This window comes from Lepus europaeus, chromosome 4, assembly GCF_033115175.1.
Source record: "Lepus europaeus isolate LE1 chromosome 4, mLepTim1.pri, whole genome shotgun sequence".
NCBI classification, from domain to species: domain Eukaryota; kingdom Metazoa; phylum Chordata; class Mammalia; order Lagomorpha; family Leporidae; genus Lepus; species Lepus europaeus.
Window position 1 is genome coordinate 48,169,857 of NC_084830.1, and position 19,740 is coordinate 48,189,596.

The following is a 19,740-nucleotide window of genomic DNA, read 5'->3' on the forward strand; positions in this document are numbered from 1 at the left end:
AGCCAGGAGCTTCTTCCAGTTCCCTCTTGTGGGTAGCAGGGACCCAAGTGCTTGGGCCATCTTCTGCTGCTTTCCCAGGAGCATCAGCAGGGAGCTGGATTGGAATGGAGCAGCCGGGGCTCATTTGGCACCCTTAAGGGATGCCAGTGCCACAGATGGCAGCTTAACCCACTATGCCACAGCGCTGGCACCTAGATATTAAAATCTTGATGAGACAGGTATTGTGGTTGCCGCTTGGAATCCCACATTCTATACTGGAGTGCCTGTGTTTGTCAACCTTATTGCCAATGTACACCCTGGGAAGGAACAGACAATTTAGCTCAAGTACTAGGGTAAATGCCACCTACTCTGTAGACCTGAATGGAGTTCTGGGCTCTTACCTTCAGCCTCACCAAGCCACTGCTATAGCAAGTTTTTGGGCAGTCAACCAATGAACGGAAAATTTTTAATCTTTTTAAAGATTTTTGTATGTATGTATTCATTCTTTCATTCATTTATTCAACAGGCAGAGCTATAGAAAAAGAGGGAAAGACAAAGAAAGGTTGTCTATCCCTGGATCACTCCCTAAATGGCTACAACAGCCAGTGCTGGGCAAGGTTGAAGCCAGAGCCAGAAGCCAGTAAATCCATCCTTGTCTCCCACATGGGTAGCAAGGGCCCAAGTTCTTGGGCCACCTTCACTGTCTTCCCAGGTGCATTAGCAGGGAGCTAGATCAGAAGTGGAGTAGCCAAGACTCAAACTGGCATTCCAATATGGGTTGCAGGCATCAAAACTAGTGGCTTAATCAATGGTGCCACATTGCTGGGCACCTCTCTATCTTTCAGATAAATAAAACTTAAAAAAAGAGAGAGAGAGAGATTTTGATGATAAACTTGTTTTGGGGTTGGGATGAAAATAAACATTAAAATCAGCAATTATCCAAATGATCCACTAGAGAGAGAAAGTAAGTAAGGGAATAGATAAAACAGCACTGGTGTTGAATTAATTATTGTTAAAGCTAGGTAGCAGACACATGGGGGTTGATGTTCTTATTCATTCTACCATTATATTTTGAAATTTTGCCTTCAATCAACTTTTAAAAAAATATTTATTTGAAAAGCAGAGACACACAGAGAAAAGAGAGAGAGAATGAGATTGTCCATCTGCTGGTTCACTCCTCAAATGGTTGCAACGGCCAGGCTGGGCCAGACCGAAGCCAGGAGCCAGGGAGCTTCTTCCAGGTCTCCCACATGGGTCAGGGGCCCAAGCACTTGGAGCATCCTCTACTGCTCTCGCAGGCACATTAGAAGGGAGCTGCGGGGCTGGTGCTGCGCTATAGCGGGTAAAGCTGCCACCTGCAGTGCCAGCATCCCGTATGGGCACCAGTTCGAGTCCCATCTGTTCCACTTTCAATCCAGCTCACTGCTATGGCCTGGGAAAGCAGTGGAAGATGGCCCAAGTCCTTGGGCCCCTGCACCTGTGTGAGAAACCCAGACGTAGTTCTTGGCTCCTGGCTTTGGATTAGCTCAGCTCCGGCCTTTGCAGCTGTTTGCAGAGTGAACCAGCAGATGGAAGACTTTCTCTTTCACTTTCTCTCTCTCTCCCTCCACCTCTCTACCTCTGCCTTTCAAATAAATAAATCTTTAAAAAAATACTTATTAAAAAAAAAAAAGAGAGAGAGAGAGAGAGAGAGATAAAGAAGGGAGCTGGATCAGAAGTGGATCAGCCAGGACTTGACCCAGCACTCACATGGGATGCCGGCACTACAGGCAGAGACTTAACCCTCTATGCAAGAGCACTGACCCCTTTAATCAACTTTTTAAAATTGATCCTGGAGGGGCTGGCGCTGTGGTACAGTGGGTTAAAGCCCTGGCCTGAAGCGCTGGCATCCCATATGGGCACTGGTTCTAGTCCTGGCTGCTCCCCATCCGATCCAGCTCCCTGCTATGGCCTGGGATAGTAGTAGAAGATGGCCCAAGACCTTGGGCCACTGCACCCATGTGGGAGACCCTAAAGAAGCTCCTGGCTCCTGGCTTCGGATCAGCACAGCTCAGGCCACTGCAACCATCTCGGGAGTAAATCAGCAGATGAAGACCCCTCTCTCTGTCTCTACTTCTCTAACTCTTTCAAATAAATAAAATAAATTAAAAAAAAAAAAATTGATCCTAGAGTTAGTGTTGTGATGTAGTGGGTTAATCCACTGCCTGCAATACCAGCATCAAAAGATTAGTGTCAGTTCAAGACTCAGCTGCTACAGCTCCAATCCAGCTTCCTGTTAACGTGCCTGGTAAAGCAGCAGAATATGGCCCAAGTACTTGGACCCCTGCTACATACATGGAAGACCTAGATGGAGTTCCAGGCTCCTAGCTTTGGCCTGGCCTAGCCCTGACGGTTGTAGCCATTCAGGGCATGAACAAGTAGATGGAAAATTTCAATCTCTCCCTCCAGCCCCAGATCTCTGCCTTTCAAATAAGATAAATCTTCAAAACAAAACAAAAAAAAACTGATCCTGAAAACACCAGTCAGAAAATTTATATGATCTGCACAATAATAGACATTTTGGAGACTACCTAACAAATTAGAAAATCCTATCATATGAAATCAGGGAGGGGGAAATTATGGATCTATCTCCCATAATTAAATACTTACAAATATTTTATAATCTTTAAAAAGCAATTTTGCAGATAAAATTCACCTTAAATAACCAACTTAATTGATTTTAAAATTCCATTAAGAAACAGAAAAAAAGTAAATTAAAAGCACCTGAACCAAGGGTTCTACACCAAAAGAAAAGTTAAAACAATTGGTTTTATATTCTTAATTTTATAAAGAAGAGTAAATCTCAAAATCAAACTTCAAATAAAGTTCAATAAAATATTCTAATAAAATGAGCAACATAATTACTTTTACTTGCTACAAAAACAAAACCCAAAGTAACCAAACATCTCACTTACCAAAATAAATGTCTGCCTGAATAATTAACCAGGAGTGGTTGTTTGGATTTATACTGAGTGTATACCGAACTAGTTCTTTCACTGTGATTGCCACAGCTTCAAAGTCCACAGACTGCAGGCTAAAAGGAAGACACTTAATGTGAGTCCCTGTATTAAATGTCACCTTCAAATTCCATACATACATTTATTAGAAACAAAACGGCAGTGGAAATCTAGGTAGTCACAAATACACACTAAATATTACTAAGGGTGAATATATAAAAACTAACAAAACTACTTTGTTTGAGAAACATGATTAGCTAACTTTTCATAAATCGCTAAAAAGAAACTGATTTGTTTCCTTTTTTTTTTTTTTCAAAAATAACCAAGAAAGTGACTAAAGTATCTTTATATCTTTTCAAATGTTTAAAGCATTTAAAAGTAGTAGGATAAAAACCCATTTCTGCTTTTAGCACAAACTACTGGGAACAAAATCTCCCCAAATGGCTGTTAAGTTCTCTTACCTAGATGAAGCCACAAGAAATAAGAGCTTGAATACTAGAAATACTGCTATGTGGCTTCTTGCAAAAGTAACTGATTCTCCTGCATTAGATGTTTATTTCCCTAGTCCGAAAAAGGTCAGGGGACAGATGTGGCAAGTACAGCTCCCCAGTGCATTTGGTAAGAGTCAATAAAAAGGTAGGCAACGGGACCAGATACTCTGAGCCTGGTTAAATGTGGACACCTTAAGGTATAGAATTAGAATGTGGAAGTGGGAAGATTAAAGATAAGCAAGACTCCAAGAGAAACAATGATCAATCTTATCTCCCAGAAGCAATAAAGTACAGTAGTAGATAACACAGGTTCTGGATTCAGATACATATGAGGTTCAAGCCCTCACTCTACAACTTACAAAAAGGGTGGGGAGTGTCTGGCCCATGGGTGTCCCTTTTGGTTTGGCCCTGCCAAGGCAACCAAAGGCCAGACTCAAAAGTTCAATAAATCTGGGGCCAGCACTGTGGCGTAATGAGCTAAGCCTCCAGCTGCTGAGCCCTGGTATCCCATATGGGTGCCAGTTCAAGTCCCAGTTGCTTCTGTTCCAATCTAGCTCTCTGTTACGGCCTAGGAAAGTAGTGCAAGATGGGAGTATCCCATAACTGTACTATAAAACTTAAGAACGTTCATAGCAGGGTGGGATTTGGCCCAGCAGTTAAATATGTACATCCCATATCAAAGTACCTGGGTTTGATTCTCAGCTCTGGTTCCTGCCTATGAAACACTAGAGGTAGCAGGTGATGTAGCTGGGTCCCTGTCATGCAGATCTAAGACTAAGATCCCAGCTCTCATTCTGGCTGCTCCACTTCTGATCCAGCTCTCTGTTATGGCCTGGGAAAGCAGAGGAAGATGGCCCAAATCCTTGGGCCCCTGCACTCAGGTGGAAAGACCCAAAGGAAGCTCCTGACTCCTAGCTTCAGATCGGCACAGCCCCGGCCACTGCAGCCAATTGGGGGTTGAATCAGTGGATGGAAGACCTCTCTGCCTCTCCTTCTCTCTCTGTGTAACTGTGCCTTTCAAATAAATAAATAAATCTTAAAAAAAAAAGATCCCAGCTCTCAGCTTCAGCCTGGCTTAGCTCCAGACATTGCAGGCATTTGAGGAGTGAACAAGAAGACAGGAACTCTGTGTCTGTGTTCCTCTGCTTCTTGAATAATTTTTTTAAGTTCATAGAGAATATACATTATTTAAAAAATGCATATTATAAAAAAATTGGCAGGCCAGCTTGTGACACAGTGGGTTAACCCACGGCTTTAGACACTAACACCCCATATTGGAGTGGTGGTTCAAGTTCAGCTGCTCTGCTCCCAATCAATCTCCCTGCTAATACGCCTGGGAAAGCAGGGCAAGTTGGTCCAACTACTTGGACCCTTGCAACACAGGAGACTCGCATGGGCTCCTGGCTTTGACCTTGCCCAGCCCAAAACTACAGTGGCCATTTGGGGAGTAAACTAGCAGATGGAAGATCTCTATCTGTATTTCTCCTACTCTTTCTCCAAGCCTTTCAAATAAATAAATCTTAGGGGGGAAGAAAAATGCAAGGATTTAAACAGTTATCTTTTAATTTCATTTTTTGTGAGCTTACTGAAGAAACTTCATACTAGAAGAGATTATACAATTTTTTTTTCATATGGATATTTGCACCAGCGGTACTAGAAACCTGATACAAAATCCTTTCATTAGGCTCAGTATTTCACTTCTACCCACTGATAATGAAGACCACTTAAGTCTTCTGTTCTATTTAGGGTTAATTTATCTTGGGTCTTAAGAGTTAAACCTTACTGTAATTTTTAGGAAGATAATTACTATAATAGAAAAACAAAGACAGTTGTAGAACCATAACAAAACTGGCCTTTTAACGAAATTATCTAAGGATATCTACACCAGTCAAGATAGTTTCTAAATACATAACTAATTTAATAAAATGTAATCTATACCACTACTTACTTTGGAATAGAAGATGGCCAAATAGAAATGTGCTCAGCTGTAATATCATTTACAATGTCCTCCTTTAAAAAGAGAAAAAAAAGCCTAATTTAAAAAGAAATTCCTTTCAAAAATTTTATGAAAATATAATTATGAAATACTGACCCGAACATTATGAAGTTTCACAAAGAGTGATAGAATAATAGTCAAAACCAATGGTTCCTATAAGAAAGAAAACAGTCTGTAAATCATATTTAAACATTTAATATTTCTGTTAACCTCAAAGAAACCAAGTATTTTCTTTTAAAAGATTCTTACAACTTTTAAATTTAGTATATACTTTGATTTAGCATACATACAACTCAATTTTTAATCTCATGAAAAAATATTACAGCACACACAGTTTACATGAAAATTACCAAGGGTCGGCACTGTGGCACAGTGGGTTAAAGCCCCAGCCTGCAATGTCGGCATCCTGTATGGGCACCAGTTCAATTCCCAGCTGCACTACTTCTGATCCAGCTCCCTGCTAATGCACCTGAGAAAGCAGTGGAAGATGGCCCAAGTCTTTGGGCCCCTCACCCACGTGGGAAACCCAAATGAAGCTCTTGGCTCCTGATTTCAGTCTGCCCAACCCTGGCCATTGCAGCCAACTGGGGAGTGAACCAAAGAATGAAAGACACTCCCCCTACTACCGCTCTACCTTTCTCTGAAACACTTTTCTTTTTTTCTTTTTCTTTTTTTTTTTTCTTTTTTTTTTTTTTTTTGACAGGCAGGGTTAGACAGTGAGAGAGACAGAGAAAGGTCTTCCTTCCATTGGTTCACCACCCAAATGGCTGCTATGGCCGGGGCGCTGCGCCAATCCGAAGCCAGGAGCTTCTCCTGGTCTCCCATGCGGGTGCAGGGCCAAGCACTTGGGCCATCCTCCACTGCACTCCCAGGCCACAGCAGAGAGCTGGCCTGGAAGAGGGGCAAACGGGACAGAATCCAGCACCCCGACAGGGACTAGAACCTGGAATGCTGGTGCCGCAGGTGGAGGATTAACCTAGTGAGCCGCAGCACCGGCCTGAAACACTTTCAAATAAATAAAAATAAATCTTTAAAAAACAAAAAGAAAATTACCATATTTCATTATGTATCTGACTTATGAGTCTATCTCCAGAGCCATGTCCTCATCTGACTTTTGAAACTGAGTTAACAGATCTCTTTCAACTAGGATTTCAGGCTACCTCTGCAGGTTACCTTCAGACTTCTTATTCCTTAAAATATTTAGAGGATGAGGCCTAGGTTATAGTCATTAAACAAAAAAGACATTAATGCTATCAAACAAAAACTAATGCCAAGCCTTACACATCTAGCCCTATTACAAGGATTTCTTTTACAATTTAAAAAATAATGGGGCCAATGCCATCAAAAAATAATGAGGTTGGCACAGTGGTATAGCAGGTACAGCCACTGCCTGTGGTGTGGCATCCCATAAGGGCACTGGTTCCAGTCCCGGCTGCTCCATTTCCAATCCAGTTCCCTGCTAATATGCCTGGGAAAGCAGTAGGAGATGGCGCAAGTCCTTGGGCCCCTGCACCTACATGGGAGACCCAGAAGAAGCCCCCTAGAATTGGATAAGTCCAGCTCCGGCAGTTATAGTCATCTGGGGAGTGAACCTATGGATGGACGATCTCTCTCTCTGTCTCTCCTTCTCTCTGTATTTCTGCCTTTCAAATAAATAAACAAATCTATATTTTTGAAGATTTATTTATTTGAAAATCAGAGTTACAAAGAGAGAGGAGTGGCACAGAGATAGAAAAAGAGAGAGAGAGAGAACATGCGCGAGCGCGCGCTTCCATCCACTGATTCATTCCCCAATTGGCCGCAGAGCTGAACCGATCCAAAGCTAGGAGCCAAGAGCTTCCTCTGGTTCTTCCCATGTGGGTGCAGGGGCCCAAGGACTTGGGTCATCTTCCACTGCTTTCCCAGGCCATAACAGATAGCTGGATCAGAAGTGGAGCAGCCAGGACTCGAACAGGCGCCCAATGGGAGACTAGCACTGAAGGTGGCAGCTTTACCTGCTATGCCATAGCACCAGGCCCAATAAATATTTTTTAAAAAACTTAAAAAATAATTGTTCTGTGCTAAAAGATGGTCAAGTAAATACAAAATAAAGTCTCCATTCAGATTATTCCACTCTCAGTAAAGATCACTCAAGAAAAGCACACTAACAGGTCACTTCAATAATCTAATCATAACTTGGAGCACTCAGTATTTTTCAGTCACACCCCATGAATACATCAATAGTAATTATATTATTTTTAAGCTTACCCGTAATTTTTTGATAAAAGAAAGAAGTTCACTCCTATAAAAAACCAAAAATTTTTATAAACATTTAGCATTTGAAATTAAAAATAAAGTCAAGTAATATATTGTAGATGAAGGTTTATTCCTAAGTCTCCAATTCTCCATTGATGAGTATAATATTTTCATACTAACCTAGTAACATTTTTTCCCTGTTTGAATCACATGCTCCTATCTATCTTTGGGCAGTGACAGCCCCAAGACTTAGCCTAGCATTAAATAAGACATCTACAACACACATCAAATTGCCTGAATGCAAGTCCTGCTTCCAAATCCAGCAGCCAGCTCCCTGCTAATATGAACCTCTGCACTTGGGTGCAGAGGCCACCTTCTGCTACTTTCCCAGATGCATTTTCAGGGAGCTAGACTTGAAGTGAAGCAGCTGGGACTTGAACCAGCAGCACCCATATGGATGCCAGAGTTGCAGGCAGTAGCTTAATCTGTTAAACTACAATGCTAGCCCCCATTAAATGCATCTGAGGAGTGAACTAGCAGAGAGCTCTCTCTCTGCCTCTTAAATAATTTTTAAGTGGTTTACCTTTATGATATACAATATAGATGTTCTTGAAACAGTACAAATAGAAAAAACAAGAAAAACTTAAAAATATGTAACAAATAGAAACATACCAATACATACCGATACATTATACCTAATGTAGATTCCCTTTGCTTTATTAAACTAACTCTGCCATCATTTCCTCGTTTGTGCTGACTGGACACACTACAGATTTGAACAACAACTTCCCAAAGATCTTTAGCAGTCCGTCTACTTTCTTTAGGGCCTGGAAGTTCTTTGCATGTAGCTGCTAAAAGCTGTCCAAGCTATAGTAACAAAAAGAAAATAAATAATAAATAATAGAACATTAGCTGTAATATCATACAAAAAACTTCTATTATTAAGGCACAATGGATTCAAAAAATAGCTGTCCAAAGAGAGCACAGTTACCTTTACACTGCACATTAAATATAACCTATGAGGAACTTAAAGCTCATGATCTACTGACAACAGATCTGGATCTGTTTGAGGAAGAAGATCCTCTGGTTCTACTATATAAACATCATCACTTCTGCATAACTATGGACTAATGAAAACAAAAATGAGACACTGCAAAGGGTTATGTGATTTATTAAGTGAAAACAAGCTGCTAAAATATACATAAAAATAAAATATATATAAATAGAAGTATGATTCCACTTTAAAAACAAAAATGGTGAAGGAGGCATTATGACACAACACTTAACTCTCCTATCAGAGTGCCAGGTTCAAGTTCCAACTATTCTGCCATTCCAACCTGTTAATGCACCTGGGAGGGAGCAGATGACAGCCAAGGAACTTAGGTTCCTGCTACCCACATGGGAGACCCTCAGATGGAGTTTCCGGAGTTCAGCCTGGCTCAGCCCTAGCTGTTGCAGGCATTTGGGGAGTCAACCAGCAAATGGAAGATCTCTCCCCCTCTCTCTGTCACTCTGCATTTCAAGTAAATAAATAAATCTTTAAAAAATAAAAAAAAGGGGTTGGCACTCTGGTGCACTAGGTTAATCCTCCGCTTGTGGTGTCAGCATCCTATATGGACACCGGTTCTAGTCTGGGCTGCTCCTCTTCTGATTGAGCTCTCTGCCATGGAATGAGAGAGCAGTAAAAGATGGCCCAAGTACAAAGGTCCCTGCACCTGTGTGGGAGACTTGGAAGATGCTCCTGGCTTCAGATGGGCACAGCTCCAGCCACTGTGGCCATTTGGGGAGTGAACCAGCGAATGGAAGACCTTTCTCTCTGTCTCTCTCTCTGTCTGCAACTCTCTCTCTCAAATAAATAAATAAAATCTTTAACAAGTAAAAATTAAAAAAAAAAAAAAGAAGATGTGTAGCGGAAGGCATATACCATAATGTTAAATGCAGTAAAAGCCAAAAATTAAAGTAGTATTTACATGTGATCATTATACATTGCATATATATATTATTGTACTATATTCCATAAGTATGCAAATATTAAAAATAAGGAAAGTTTTAAAAATAAGTAAAATTGGTAGAACACGGAAACAAGATTTAAGGGTACTTTTTCCTAAAAAAAAAATGCTAACAAATGGGGGTGGAGCTACTGCTAATATGAGTACAAAGGAAGAACAGATTACATACAGTAACTGATCTGAATAAAGGCATCTCTGAGACTGATGATGTGGGAAGGATCCAGAACTAAGAGCAGAAGGGCTGAAAGCAAGTGGCAGAGACAAGATAGACCCCAAACTGAAAACAAAGAAAAAGGCTTACACCAAATTCAGCACTTTTTTTCATCTATAATTTGAAAGAGAGAGTATTTCTAACCCACTTATTATTAAATTTTATATATAATGGATACTTCAGAGGGTGCAGTGGCAAGAACTTCCATGTCCTATAGGAAACCCCAGTTCCTACTGAAATGGGCTTAGACATTTCTCTGATGGGGTTCCCACTGGAAAAGTGCATTCTTTAGAAGGAAACAAGGATTAGGATGAAAATGAACATTTTTTGTTATGAAAATTTTAAAACAGAAAAATTAAATAGTTCGAAAAATATCTACGATACACTGCCATGTTAGCCTTATATTTCTATCAAACACAGTGCTTCATCAAGCCACACATGGTGTTACGGCCACATTATATCCCTGAATACCCCAATGTACATCTCAAAGGACAAGGATATCATTCTACATAACCCCAACTCCATAAGTAAATTAACAAGAGTACTGATGCTTTTTATAGTTAGTGAAAATGATGTTAAACCCCTATCTTTACTATGTGAGTAGATACCAGTTAATACCAGTCCAAGAGGACAGCTGATCCTGCATGTCCAATCAATATATTGTTCTCTGATAACTGGAATTACTACTGGAGTACATACAGCTGTTTACTACAACACAAGGCCAGGTATATTGTACCTCCTTATTTCAAATTCATTTTCTTCTGTTTATTCAACTTCTCGCTTAATTCCATTCCTCATGAATGTTTGTTTGCTTATTTTGAAAGGTACAGAACAGAGATATCTCCTACCCACTGGTTCACTCCTCAAATGCTTACAACAGTCAAGGGCAGGCCAGGTCAAAGCCAAGAGTCTAGAACTCAACTGTAATTTCTCATGTAGGTGACAGAAACCTGATTACCAGAGCCATCATGACTGTCTCTCAGGATGCACATATGCAGGAAGCCAGAACTGGAAGCAGAGCCAGGATTTAAACCTAGGTCCTCCAATATGGCATGTAGAAATTTCAAGAGGTATGTTGACTGCTATGGCAAATGCCTGCCCCTTGGCCAGCGCCGTGGCTCACTAGGCTAATCCTCCGCCTGCGGCGCCAGTACCCCAGGTTCTAGTCCCGGTTGGGGCACTGGTTCTGTCCCGGTTGCTCCTCTTCCAGGCCAGCTCTCTGCTGTGGCCCAGGAAGACAGTGGAGGATGGCCCAAGTCCTTGGGCCCTGCACCTGCATGGGAGACCAGGAGGAAGCACCTGGCTCCTGGCTTCGGATCGGCGCAGCACGCTGGCCGTAGTGGTCATTTGTGCGGTGAACCAACAGAAGGAAGATCTTTCTCTCTGCCTCTCTCTCTGTCTGTAACTCAGCCTGTCAAATTTAAAAAAAACAAAAACAAAAACAAAACAAAAAAAAACACCTCTCTCTCTCTCTCTGTAACTCTTTCAAATAAATAAACAAATCTTAAAAAAAAAAAAAAAGATGTTAAAAAAGTGGCCGGCGCTGTGGCTCAGCAGGTTAACACCCTGGCCTGAAGTGCCGGCATACCATGTGGGTGCTGGTTTGAGATCCGGTTGCTCCACTTCCAATCCAGCTCTCTGCTGTGGCCTGTGAAAGCAACAGAAGATGGCCCAAGCCCTTGAGCCCCTGCTCCTGCGTGGGAAGGAGCTCCTGGCTCTAGATTGGCACAGCTCCGGCCGTTGCAGCCAATTGGGGAGTGAACCATTGGATGGAAGACCCCTCTCTCTCTCTCTGCATAACCCTTTCAAATAAATAAATAAATCTTTAAAGGAAAAAAGATTCAAAGTATACACAATATTAACACATGAATGATGTAATCTTAGGAAAACCTTTTGATATTTCAGGCATCCAGTAGCACCCTAGGTTGCAGAAGACAGGGACAATTAAGACAAAATAAACAACATACTACCAATTTACTGAATGAATTCTTTCGTATGGGTGTAACTACTAATAACAAGCATATTATTATTATTTCTTAAAGATTTATTTATAGAGTTAGAGATGACAGACACAGAGAGAGAGACAGAGAGAGATCTTCCATCAGCTGGTTCATTTTCCAGATGGCTACACTGGCTAGGGCTAGGCCAGGCTTAAGTCAGAAACCAGGAGCTTCTTCCAGGTCTCCCATGTAGGTGACAGGGGCCCAGACACTTATACCATCTTCTACTACTTTTCCCAAGCACATTAGCAAGGAGCTAACTGGACTGGAAGTGGAGCAGCTAGGACCCAAACTGACATCCACACGGGATGGCTTTACCACCACAACACAATGGAAGCATAGCAAGCACATTATTAATTCATTAATAAACATGTTATATATTCAGGCTCTCAAACTCAGAGAAGTAAATAAATTATTTTTTTGTCAATAGGTTATAAAGGCTAACATATTCCAAATGGAAAATGGGTAGAAGTGCACCCCAGACAGGTTCTACCAGTTCTCTTTGCTGATAGCAACTAAAGCAATAAAGGCTGACAAACCTCTCACTACCTCTGGGTTATACAAAAGTGTTGTTTGCTAACTTAATAATTTGTATTACCATTCTCATGAAGTATAAGGTATCAAAGAAATATTTAGAGAAAGCAATGTTATGTGCTTGGAATATTAAAACTATGTTTTAAACTACATACTGAAAAAAAAGCATCTGTCAAATCTCACATCGTGTCACAGACAAGTTCCTTAAGTAGTTCAAATATAAAGAAGGGCAGAGATTTGGTACAGTGGTTAAGTCACAGTTTAGGATGCCTGCATCCCGTGTATCAAAGCACCTGATTTCAAGACTCATGCTGTTCTCCATTCCAGCTTTCTGCTAATGACCCCTACCCCTGGAAGGAAGGCAGGTGATGGACCAAGTAATTTGGTCCCTGCTGCCCACACGGGAAGCTCCAGGTGAATTCTTGGCTCTGGGTTCCTGCCTGGCAGCCCTGATTAACAGCATTTGAAGAGTGAATCAGAGGGCAGGGTGAAACTCTTCTTCTCTACCTTTCAAACAAATTAAATGAAAACTAAAAAACAGACCCTCAAACCCCAGGTAATATGTAATGATCTAGTAATAATAATTCTGATAATCCTCTATTCTAAAAATCTAGCAATCCTCTTAGATTACTACACATTACCTTTACATATGGATTACTCTGAAGCAAAAATGCAGGAACTTGCAATGTGAGATACTCATTTTCCCTCCAGTTTAACATGAAGGCAACACATTCCTCAGCTATAACTTGACGAAGAGGAATATCTAAAAAGAAATGAAAAAAATAGCTGGAATTACCATCAACTATTACCATAACAGCAAATTTGTAAGATTTCAAATGAATTTTTTTAGCCACCACAGATTAAAAAAAAAGGAAAATTAATACTATTCGAGAAAATTTAACATTTCCCAGCAAAAGAATACCATAGTACTCGGGACTATCTGCAGAATTATTGAATCCTTAAGTGCCCAGTACTCCACTGTGGAGATGTAAGTAAGAGCTGATAACTGTTTTCTAGAAGTGTACATCAAAATAATCACAGAAACAGAACCAAGTACAAAATGGTACAGTATTAGGGCCAGTGTTGTGATGCAGTTGGGCTAAGCCACTGCCTGCAACACCAGCACCATTTGAGCAATGAACCAACAAATGGAAACTCTCAAACTCTGTCTTCAAAATAAATCTTTTTTTTAAATGCTATAGCATAAACTTTTAGCACATTTATACCAAAGAAATAGCTGAATTACGTAATAAATTATAATAAATGAGTTAGCAACTTACCCTTTTTAAAAAATATTTATTTGAAAGTCAGAGTTAGAGAAAGAAGGAGAGATCTAGAGAGAGAGAGGTCTTCCATCTGTTGGTTCACTCCCCAGCTGGCTGAAACGGCCGGAGCTGCACCGATCTGAAGCCAGGAGCCAGGAGCTTCTTCCTGGTCTCCCACGTGGGTGCAGGGGCCCGAGGACTTAAGCTATCTTCTACTGCTTTCCCAGGCCATAGCAGAGAGCGGGACAGAAAGTGCAGCACCTGGGACTCGAACCAGCGCCCATATGGGATGCCAGCACTGCAGGCGGCAGCTTTACCTGCTATACCACAGCACTGGTCCCAGCAACTTACCCTTAATTTTTTTTCTGGTTAAAATACAACACATGGGGCTGGCACTGTGGCTCAACGGGTTAATGCCCTGGCCTGAAGCGCCGGTATCCTATATGGGCACCAATTCAAGACCTGACTGCTCCACTTCCGATCTGCTATGGCCAGGGAAACCAGTGGAAGATGGCCCAAGCCCTTGGGCCCCTGCACCGGTGTGGGAGACCCGGAAGAGGCTCGAGGCTCCTGGCTCCAGATCGGCTCAGCTCTGGCTGTTTTGGCCAACTGGGGAGTGAACCAACAGATGGAAGACATCTTTTTCTCTCTCTGCCTCTCCTCTCTCTGTGTAACTCTGGTTTTCAAATAAATAAATCTTTTACAAAAAAATATAACACTCATAGTGACAAGTCATTCATTTAAACATATTTACCATTATCAGAATAATTTTTAAAAATAATTTTAAAATCACACTTGACACCTTCATTGAAATATATTGTGGATTTTTACAGCTCAAGTACATAATTTCAGAGACCAGCATTGTGGCACTACAGGGTAAGCTGCTGCCTGCAACACCGGCATCCCACATGGGCCCTTGTTCATACCCTGGCTGCTCCACTTCCAATCCAGCTTCCTGCTAATACACCTGGGGAAACAGCAACCATGGCCCAAGTGCCTGGGTCCCTGCTACCCATGTGAGAGACCTAGATGGAGTTCCAGCTCCCAGCTTCAGCCCGCCCCAGCCCAAGCCGTGCGGCCACATGCATAGTAAAACAACAGGAAGAAGATATCTCCTTCTCTCTAACTTTGCCTTCCAATAAATAAAACAAATCTTTATAAAAAGATGTAATTTCAGATTTGTATTACATTAAGAAAAAAACAACGAATCCTAAAAATGTTAAAACTTATAATGGGGGTTTTTATTATCCACCTTTTCTAGAGAACTATGTTTCTCAGTCTAAGACGTCAGCTCCTGTGGGTATTTATTTATAACTCATTTTATTCCAAACAAGGATTTGAGATGACAAAAAGATACAAAAAATACAATGAAAATCCCTATTTGCATCATCTCTTCTAAATAAGGACTGAAGACAGAAGTGAAATTAGTTGCCAAATGCATGTGTGTCAGAGTTCCACACATTTTGCCAAAGGGAGGTTTTGGCTCCAAGGCTTTCTTTGTTCACCAGATCTTCCTCATTAGTAAATACCAGAATGATTTTTAATGGAGAGTCAGAATCTAAGGCTTGCAGTTCTGATAGGCTGACAGGCAGTGATTTAGAGAACCCTTAACACCGGCAGCACAGCTACTCGTTAAAAACACAGAGGTGGGCATGTGGCTTAGCTGTTGAGTTGGCTGTGTTCCACATGGAAGTGCCTTGGTTCTGTACTCAGTTCTGGCTTTCTGGTTCCTGACTCCAGCTTCCTGCTAATGTGTACCCTGGAAGGTATCAGTGATGGCCCAAGAGGGAAACATCCCACATAGGAAGTCTGGATTGAGTTCATGGTCCTTGGCTTCAGTCCAACCCAGCCCCAGTAGGTAACTGGAAAGTGAACTAGCAGATCAGGTACTCTGCCTCTTTGGCTCTTGAATTAAAAATAATTTTTAGAGGGGCTGGCACTGTAGTGCAGTGGGTTAACACCCTGGCCTGAAGCGCTGGCATCTGTATGAGCGCCAGTTCGAGACCCGGCTGCTCCACTTCCAATCCAGTTCTCTGCTACTGGGAAAGCAGTAGAAGATGGCCCAAGCCTTTGGGCCCCTGCACCCTCGTGGGAGACCCGGAGGAAGCTCCTGGCTCTTGGCTTCAGATCAGTGCAGCTCCAGCCATTGCAGCCAACTGGGGAGTGAACCAGAGAATGGAAGACCTCTCTCTTTCTGTCTCTCCTCTCTTTCAAATAAATAAATAAATCTTTTAAAAAAATAATTTTTAGAAAGAGATGAGCAGGCATTGTGGCTTAGTAGGTAAAGCTGCTGCCTGCAGTGCCAGCATCCCATGTGGGCACCAGTTCTAGTCTGGCTGCTCCACTTCCAATCCAGCTCTCTGCTATGGCCTGGGAAGCAGTCCTTGGTCTCCTGTAACCACATTGGAGACCTGAAAAAAGCTCCTGGCTTCAGATTGGCCCAGCTCCGGCCATTACAGCCATTTGGGGAGTGAACCAGCGGATGGAAGGCTTCTCTGTCTCTGCCACTCTGTAACTCTGCCTTTCAAATAATAAATAAATGTTAAAAAAAAAAAAAGAGAGAGAGAGAGCTGAGTCACACTTTGAGTACGCCTAAAATTCAATTTTGTTGAAACTAAAGAATGTAACAAGGACATGTGTCTGAAGAGAAAGCCACCTTACTTAGCTACAAAAGTATTAAAAGTTGGAGATACTGGGAGTGAGTGTTTTGGCCAATAGATAAGATGCCACTTTGGATGCTCACATCTCAGAGTGTCTGGGTTGGGGTCTGGTTCAACTCTCCATTCCAGCTTTCTGCTATGTATAATCTGAAATGCAACAGGTGATGGCTCAGGTAACTGAATCCCTGCCACCCACATGGGAGAAACCTGGACTGAGTGCCCAGCTCCTGGCTTCAGCCTGACCTAGTCCTGGCTCTTGTGGGCACTTGAGGCAATGAACCAGTGAATGGAAGCTCTGACTCACAAAGCAAAATAAATCTAAAAAAATGTTTTAAAGTGTAGCAGTTAGGATGTCACTTGGGACACCGACATCCCATACCAGACTGCCCAGCCTCAAGGCCTGGATCCACCCAATTCCAACTTCTTGCTAATGCATACCCTAAGAGGTGGCATGTATGGCTCAAATAATTGAGTCCCTGTCATCCACACGGGAGATCTGAAGTGCGTTCCTAGTGTCTACCTTTGGACTGGCCCAGCCCCAAATGCTGCAGGCATTAGCGGAGTAAACCAGAAAATGGAAGATCTCTCCATGTTTAACTCTCTTTTAAATAAAAAAACAGATCCATAAAGGAAGCTGAGGATCTTTCTCAGAACACACAGCTGATCTTAGAATAATTTACAGACTTTTTATGACTGAAAGATTTTCTCTGTTGTCAGGTACAATCCCTTCAATGTTTCTGATATTACAGCCAGGACAACCCAGGCATATGCTTCCCTTTCTATATTCTACAGACGGCATGCATCTACTTCATTCAAAACTGGTCTTTCGAGCCGGCGCCATGGCTCCACAGGTTAATCCTCCGCCTAGCGGCACTGGCACACCAGGTTCTAGTCCCGGTCGGGGCGCCAGATTCTGTCCCGGTTGCTCCTCTTTCAGGCCAGCTCTCTGCTGTGGCCCAGGAGAGCAGAGAAGGATGGCCCAAGTGCTTGGGCCCTGCACCTGCATGGGAGACCAGGAGAAGCACCTGGCTCCTGCCATCGGATCAGCACGGTGCACCGGCCACAGCGCGCCGGCTGCGGCGGCCATTGGAGGGTGAACCAACGGCAAAGGAAGACCTTTCTCTCTCTCTCTCTCACTGTCCACTCTGCCTGTCAAAAATCAAAAAACAAAACAAAACAAAAAAAAAACTGCTCTTTTATCATCACAGGACAATTTTTTTTTTCCAGTAAAACAGGAGTAGGGGGAATTTTTCAAAATGGCAGAATAAGGAGGGAGCTTACTGCTCTAGTCTAAGGGAGAACAGTTAATAAAGTGGAGAGTACAATCTCAGAGAAAGGTTGGTGAGAAAATGACAGAAGAAACTCCATGCAGACTGGGGGGAAACTGTGGACCTACATGGAGGGTGTGGACACGCACAGGTTGGGATGCAAGCAGCCAAGAGCCTCAATACCAGCTTCGGAGTGAGGTGAGACCAGATTGCAGCAGCCCAAGGCACTGGCGATAAAGAAAGACCCCTAAGTTACACCTACACCTTACACAAAAATCCACTGAAAATGGATTGAAGACTGAAATCTACAACCCAATACTATCAGATTACTAGAGAACATTGTGGAAACCCTGCAAGACATTGGCATAGGCAAAGAGTTCTTGGAAAAGATCCCAAAGGCACAAGCAATAAAAGCCAAAACTGACAATGGGATTCCATCAAATTAAGAAGCTTCTGCACTGCAAAAGAAACACTCAGCAAAGTGAAGAGGCAGCCAACAGAATGGAGGAAATGATTTGCAAACTGTACAACTGATAAAAGATTAATACCCAAAATCTATAAAGACCTCAAGAAGAGGTCGGCACTGTGGTGCAGCGGGCTAATGCCCTGCCCTGAAGCACTGGCATCCCATATGGGTGCCAGTTTGAGACCTGGCTGCTCCATTTTCTATCCAGCTCTCTGCTATGGCCTGGGAAAGCAGTAGAAAATGGCCCAAGTCCTTGGGCCCCTGCACCCGTGGGGGAGACCCAGAAGAAGCTCCTGGCTCCTGGCTTTGGATTGGCACAGTTCTGGCCTTTGTGGCAAACTGGGGAGTGAACCAGCAGATGGAAGACCTCTCTCTCTGCCTCTCCTCTCTCTGTGTAACTCTTTCAAATAAATAAATAAAGACCTCAAGAAACAACAACAAAACAAACAACCCGTTAAGAAATGGGCAAAGAAAAAAAAAGAAAGAAAGAAATGGGCAAGGACTTAAACAGACATTTTACAAATGAGGAAATCCAAATGACCAACAGATAACATGAAAAAATGCTTGGGATCACTAGCCATCAGAAAAATGCAAATCAAAACCACAACGAGGTTTCACCTTACTCCCACTGAATGCCCTTCACACAGAAATCAACAAACAAATATGTGAGGGAAAAGTTACCCTAATCCACTGTGAATGGGAATGTAAAACTGGTAAAGCCACTATGGAAGACAGTATGGAGATACCTCAAAAATCTGAATATAGACCACCATCAAAGAATTTTCTGTAGCCCCATGTTTACTGCAGCTCAATTCACAACAGCTAAGATATGGAATCAACCCAAATGCCCATCAACTGAAAACTAGATAAGGAAATTATAGATACGTACACCATGGAATACAACACAGCAGTAAAAAAAAAAAAAAAAAAGAAATCCTATCATCTGCAACAAAATGGATGAAACTAGAAAACATCATACTTAGTGAAATAAGTAATTCCGAAAATGACAAAAACCATATCTTCTCCTAGATCTGTGACAACAGAACACATAAAGGTAAACTATAGAAATGAAAACAACACTTTCAAAAGCAATGACTTTGAACAGCTCTTGACTCGACTATTAAGGAATAGTTTTTTTTTTTTTTCATACCATTCGCTAAACTTAGTATAGAGTTCATTGTATGTTTATAAAGTTAAACAAAAATAGATTTTAGTAAAAAATAAGAATGAGAATAGGAGAGGGAAGAGAAAGAAGGGTAGGAGGGTGCGTACAGTGGGAAAAACCACTGTATTTCTAAAGTTGTATTCATGAAATGCATGAAGTTTGTATTCCTTAAATAAAAGGTTTCTGGAGGAAAAAAACAAATCTCTTTAATACACACAAAAACTCACACACACAAAAAAAAAGGATTAGGGAGAAGGTGGGAGATGACACTTTCCCACCCTGTCTCGACCCATGCAGGCATGCAGATACCATGCCCAGCACCAACCTGACTCTTTATAATCCCTCTGAAGTACACAGCTATGAGATCATTGCCAGAACTCCACACTGAACTCAGATAACTCATTCCAGCCCTAAGGCTTCATCAAATTTCAAGACATGAATAGTGCCTATGGGTAAAAACGTTTA

General features: G+C 42.0%; 1 protein-coding gene across 1 annotated transcript in view; it reads right to left on the reverse strand.

Annotated features, from left to right (window-relative positions):
- Positions 1 to 19,740, reverse strand: part of INTS8 (integrator complex subunit 8) — a 73,716-nt gene that overhangs the window by 11,616 nt on the left and 42,360 nt on the right. Inside the window, exons 16-21 of the mRNA XM_062188224.1 lie at positions 13,093 to 13,214; positions 8,380 to 8,564; positions 7,710 to 7,743; positions 5,559 to 5,615; positions 5,415 to 5,476; positions 2,934 to 3,052 (exon numbers count right to left, since the gene is read on the reverse strand). Coding sequence (XP_062044208.1) covers positions 2,934 to 3,052; positions 5,415 to 5,476; positions 5,559 to 5,615; positions 7,710 to 7,743; positions 8,380 to 8,564; positions 13,093 to 13,214 — 579 coding nt within the window. The remainder of the gene's footprint in view (positions 1 to 2,933; positions 3,053 to 5,414; positions 5,477 to 5,558; positions 5,616 to 7,709; positions 7,744 to 8,379; positions 8,565 to 13,092; positions 13,215 to 19,740) is intronic.